This window comes from Rhagoletis zephyria, unplaced genomic scaffold (genome assembly GCF_001687245.7).
Source record: "Rhagoletis zephyria isolate East Lansing unplaced genomic scaffold, Rhagoletis_zephyria_1.1 Rzeph_scaffold_28974, whole genome shotgun sequence".
In the NCBI taxonomy this organism is placed as follows: domain Eukaryota; kingdom Metazoa; phylum Arthropoda; class Insecta; order Diptera; family Tephritidae; genus Rhagoletis; species Rhagoletis zephyria.
The window spans coordinates 1-4,741 of NW_016186031.1; the positions used below are offsets into that span (position 1 = coordinate 1).

The 4,741-nt window shown below is 54.6% G+C and overlaps 1 protein-coding gene across 1 annotated transcript; it reads left to right on the plus strand.

The window, feature by feature from the left end:
• Window positions 1–179: 179 nt before the first annotated feature.
• On the plus strand, window positions 180–587 carry LOC108382835 (myosin heavy chain IB-like; the record flags this gene model as incomplete). Its single annotated transcript, XM_017639203.1, has 1 exon — window positions 180–587. A coding segment is annotated over one exon (408 nt), but the record flags the coding sequence as incomplete, so codon positions are not given.
• Window positions 588–4,741: the final 4,154 nt, after the last annotated feature.

A 4,741-nucleotide genomic window follows, 5' to 3' on the forward strand; every position in this document is an offset into this window, starting at 1 on the left:
TTCCTTCCGCTAATTAAGCCGGCCAGACGTCTAGTTGATTTCATATCAATGATCCATAGATGTACGGTGACATACGGCGGATAGAGTAGTACTTCGCTGAATGAGATTTAATTACATCGCTGAATTTTCATTATTCTGTGATTCATTTTATTTACGAACATTTTCTCTCTTTCTTCTAGGAGGAGGATCCCAACAAGCGTCGCGGCCGCCAGGTGCTCGACATTGAGATTAACTTTCGCCCCAGCGACGAAGGCCGCGACTTTACCCGCCGCGGTGGCCCCGGCGGAAGAGGCGGACGAGGCGGTCCGCGCACTCCGCGCCCTGATGGCGGCGAACGTCGTGGCGGAGGAGAAGGTGGAGAACGTGGCCCGCCAGGCGAAGACCGCCGTCGTGGTCCGCCACGCGGCGAAGGCGGCCCCGGTGGCCCTGGCAGTGCTGAGGGCGGTGGCCGTGCTCCTCGAGGAGGCGCCGGCGGCGGTCGTCCCGACCGCGGCAGCGGACGTGGCGGAGGTCGTGGTGGTCAGGGCGGCGGTCGCTTCCAGGCGGCCCCCAAGTTTGACGACCTGAACGACTTTCCGTCGCTCTAAGCGTCCGCGGGCGCGCGCAACATGCGCCCCACCTCCCAGCGCAGGTGGTGACCGGCAGGGCAAACCCCTTGCTGTAGTGCAGCAGTGTCCCTCACCACCGCCTCTCCTACCCAAACACACACACACCCAACACGCCACCTGTCGCTGAAGATGATCGATCGATCGATCGGTCGGTCCCGTGGTGGTGGTGGTGATCACACACACTACTATCACCATCTCTCTCTCTCCCTTTCTTTCTTTACACACACCCACACGCCCACACACCAACCAACAAACAAACAACCTCCACCACCTCTACTACCACCACCACCACCAACTTTCTGATAATATAAAAAATAAAGATTGCCAATTGCAGTCGTTGCCTAATCCTCTTTTTGGTTGTCCTGTCTTTTTCCTCTTCTGTAATGGGGGACCACTGCCAGCTTTGATTGCCGGCAAAAGGGTGCCGGTGGTTCAGTTTGTTTGACATCATTTGCACACTTTACAAGTACATGGACTTATACGGTGGTAGAGAAACAGCAGCAGCAGCAGATTTAGAACTAGGCGGGCAGTACCAGCTGTCGAAATGTTTCGGGTCATAGCTTGAGGCAAGAGAAAACAGAAGATTTGAGGAAAAGATAACAGATGGAGAGAGAGCCTCCAGAGTGTTTGGAAGGAGTCCCCACACACGAGAAGACTGGGGTCACTTGGACAGCAGCAGCCACTCGTAAAGGGGGAACTCACTTGCTCGCTAGCTGCCACTGAGATCACTTCACTGGCTCACTTGTCCACGTGGTTTGCCACTTCTCAACTGACTGACTCACTCTGGCCCAACTTCACCACAACTTCCCAGAATGTCCCTCTCTAAACCCCTGAACCATCACTCCCCACCACCACCTCCACCACCACCGGAACTACCCCACCTCTGTCTGCTGGCCCTCTTCAGTCAGATGACCACCCTGGACCGGCTGAGCGCCCACCAGGTCTGTCCCCAGTGGTACCACCGAGTGCGCGAGCTGAACACCGCCACCACAACTTCGCTCACCATTGCCATCATCGACTACACTGAAATGAGCGGAGGAAAAAAGTGGCTAGAGAACATCCAGCGGATCATCAACAAGTGCTCCATCGGCTGGGTCTTTGCCGATTGCCTGATGACCGCCGACAGCCATCATCATCATCATGCTGCTGACCTTTCCAATGACACTTCTCCACTCCCCAGCAGTTTTTCCCGCCAGTGGCACCGCCTAACCCCCTGGAACACCTTGGCACTGGAAGAGGAGGAGCTAAACTCGGCCACCCTTCGAAAGCAGCTCACCACCGCCTTTGCCGACCTCACTGCGCTCACCTTTGTTCGACCACTGTTCAAGATGGGCGCCATTGCTCAACTTTGGGCTCCTCAGAACCGCCAGTCACACCTGCTGACCTACCTGGGACAGCTGTTATGGGGGGCAAAGCGGTGGCGTCTTCAACTGCGCCACCTCAGCCTCTTCGGTGGCGTTCAGAAAGAGGAGGGCTTCCTCGATGATGACGCCCACGTGGAGGCGCTCTTCTCTGAGCTCATCAACGCCCGTCCTCCGGCACTGCCCGCCCTTCGCTACCTGACGCTGGAGAACCTGAAGCTGCCGGAAGATCTGCCGGTGCTGGCGCAGCTGAAGGAGATCACCGTTGGAAGGTCCTCCTGCTGCGACCTTGATTCGGGCAAAGCCTTTCTGCGCTCAGTCTGCCGCTACGGCTCTAAAAGAGAACGAGACGGCAACAGGACAGCAGCAGCAGTTCTCAAGGTGAACTTTTTTAACGGTGAGGACGTCCTCTCTGAGCTGCTCCTCCATGGCCACCTTCGAAGGGGTATCACTCGCCTGAGTAGTAGGTCACTGTTCCTCCGAGTTCCGCTCAGGTTGACCGACATTGTGACCCGCTTTCCCGGGCTCACCTCGCTGACGCTCACTGTCTCTCCCACTAAACTGGCGCGGCTCTTTCCTCTAATGGCCCAACAGCTGCCGCACCTGGCTCATCTGCATCTTGAGGATTGGAGCTTTGCCAGGCGATATGTGAACGTTCTTCCGCCTCTCTCCGCTTCGTTGTCTTCGATGAAGCTATTTGAACTTAATGTGCGCAAGTTTACCTCCTCCTCCTCCTTCTCCTCTGACCTGAACTGGTTCAACCTGCCGGCCACAATGCCCGCCCTGCAGGCCATCAGCTTCTCCGCTCTCAGGTGCCCACAGTGCAATTGTTGCAACTTCTTTAGAAGCTATCGCTGGTACTACCACGCCGGCACTGAAGCTCAACCCCTCTGCTATCGTCTCGCTCTCGACGTCCTTGAGCTGCTCCACGCCGCCACCGGCCTCCCCTTTTCTCGGCTGCTGTACCAGAGCGAAGACAGCCACCTCTCTGCGGAGCAGTATTTGGCGCTGACGCTTGGTCAAATTGAACCACCACAACAACCTGATGATGATGATGATGGTTATTGGTTATAGTAGCGGCCCATAGGCCGCTAGCGACGTGGCTTTGAGAGTTCGAAGTTACGTCGCCTGTTTGTGTATATAAGCAGCTACTCTTTGCCATTAAAGTCAGTCTGGACTACGTATGCTTGCGTTCACTCTCACTCAGCGCTTCTTTATTGGTTTAAACACTGTTTAAAAAGTGCTCATTTTAATTTAAATAATAATATATAGAGAAAAGAAATTTAGTCCGATGATGAGTGGGAAAGGTGGTGGTGGTGGTGGTGGTGGTGGTGGTGGTGGTGGTAGGGTAGAAAAGAAAAGAGAAAATATGAAGGAAAAAAGGAAAAGGGAAAAAAGGTTCCTAGGACTAGCCCAGGGCTGTGTTGAGGGGAAGAGTTGGAGTCGGGGTGTAATGAAGTTGGGGTTTGGTGATGTTTAGTGGTGGAGATTGCCGCTGCCACCACCTCCTCCTCCTCCTCCGTTGAACTCGCCACTATCGTTGATGATAATGGTCTGCGTCTCGCCACTGCCGCTGATGTTAATGGTGCGCACGCCGCCACCGCTGGTGTTGATCAGCAAGGATCAGCTGTCCCGGGCCTCTAGAGTCTTCGGAGGGAGTCCCTCACACACGAGAAAAAGACTGGGGTTAGGGTCAGTTCAGGGACAGCAGCCAACGGTAAAGAGTGAACTCACTCGCTCCTTAGCTGCCACTGAGATCACTTCACTTCGCTCACTTGTGCTGTCCACGTCTCGTACGACTGACTGACTGACTGACTGACTGATCACCACCAGAATGTCCCTCTCCAAAGCCCTGAACCATCACTCCCCACCACCACCACCACCACCACCGGAACTACCCCACCTCTGTCTGCTGGCTCTCTTCAGTCAGATGACCACCCTGGACCGGTTGAGCGCCCACCAGGTCTGTCCGCAGTGGTACCACCGAGTACGCGAGCTGAACGCCGCCACCACCACTTCGCTCACCATTGCCATCGTCGCCGACAACAGTGGTAAGGGGTCACTGAAGAGCATCCAGCGGCGCATCAACGAGTGCTTCTTTGGCAGAGTCTTTGCCGCTTACCTGCCGACCGCCNCGTCGCCGACAACAGCAGTGGTAAGGGGTCACTGAAGAGCATCCAGCGGCTCATCAACGAGTGCTTCTTTGGCAGAGTCTTTGCCAAATACCGGCCGACCGCTGACAACCATCATCATCATCATCATCATGCTGACCTTTCCGAGGACACCTCTCTACTCCTCTATTCCCGCCAGTCGCACCGCCAAACCCTCTGGAACACCTTGGCACTGACTGAGGAACACCTAAAGTCGGCCACAGTTCGAAAACAGCTCGCCACCGCCTTTGCCGGCCTAACAGCACTCACCTTTGTTCGACCGTTCTAAAATGACGTATATATGATATTCTCAATTCAATGAGGAGGATTAGCGCTCTTTTCGGAGTTGCTCATCAACGAACGACATCACTGTTTAAAAATTGCTCATTTTAATTTAAAGAATAATATAGAGAAAAGAAATTTAGTCCGATGATGAGTGGGAAAGGTGGTGGTGGTGGTGGTAGGGTAGAAAAGAAAAGAGAAAATATGAAGGAAAAAAGGAAAAGGGAAAAAAGGTTCCTAGGACTAGCCCAGGGCTGTGTTGAAGGGGGAGTTGGAGTCGGGGTGTAATGAAGTTGGGGCTTGGTGATGTTTAGTGGTGGAGATTGCCGCTGCCACCACC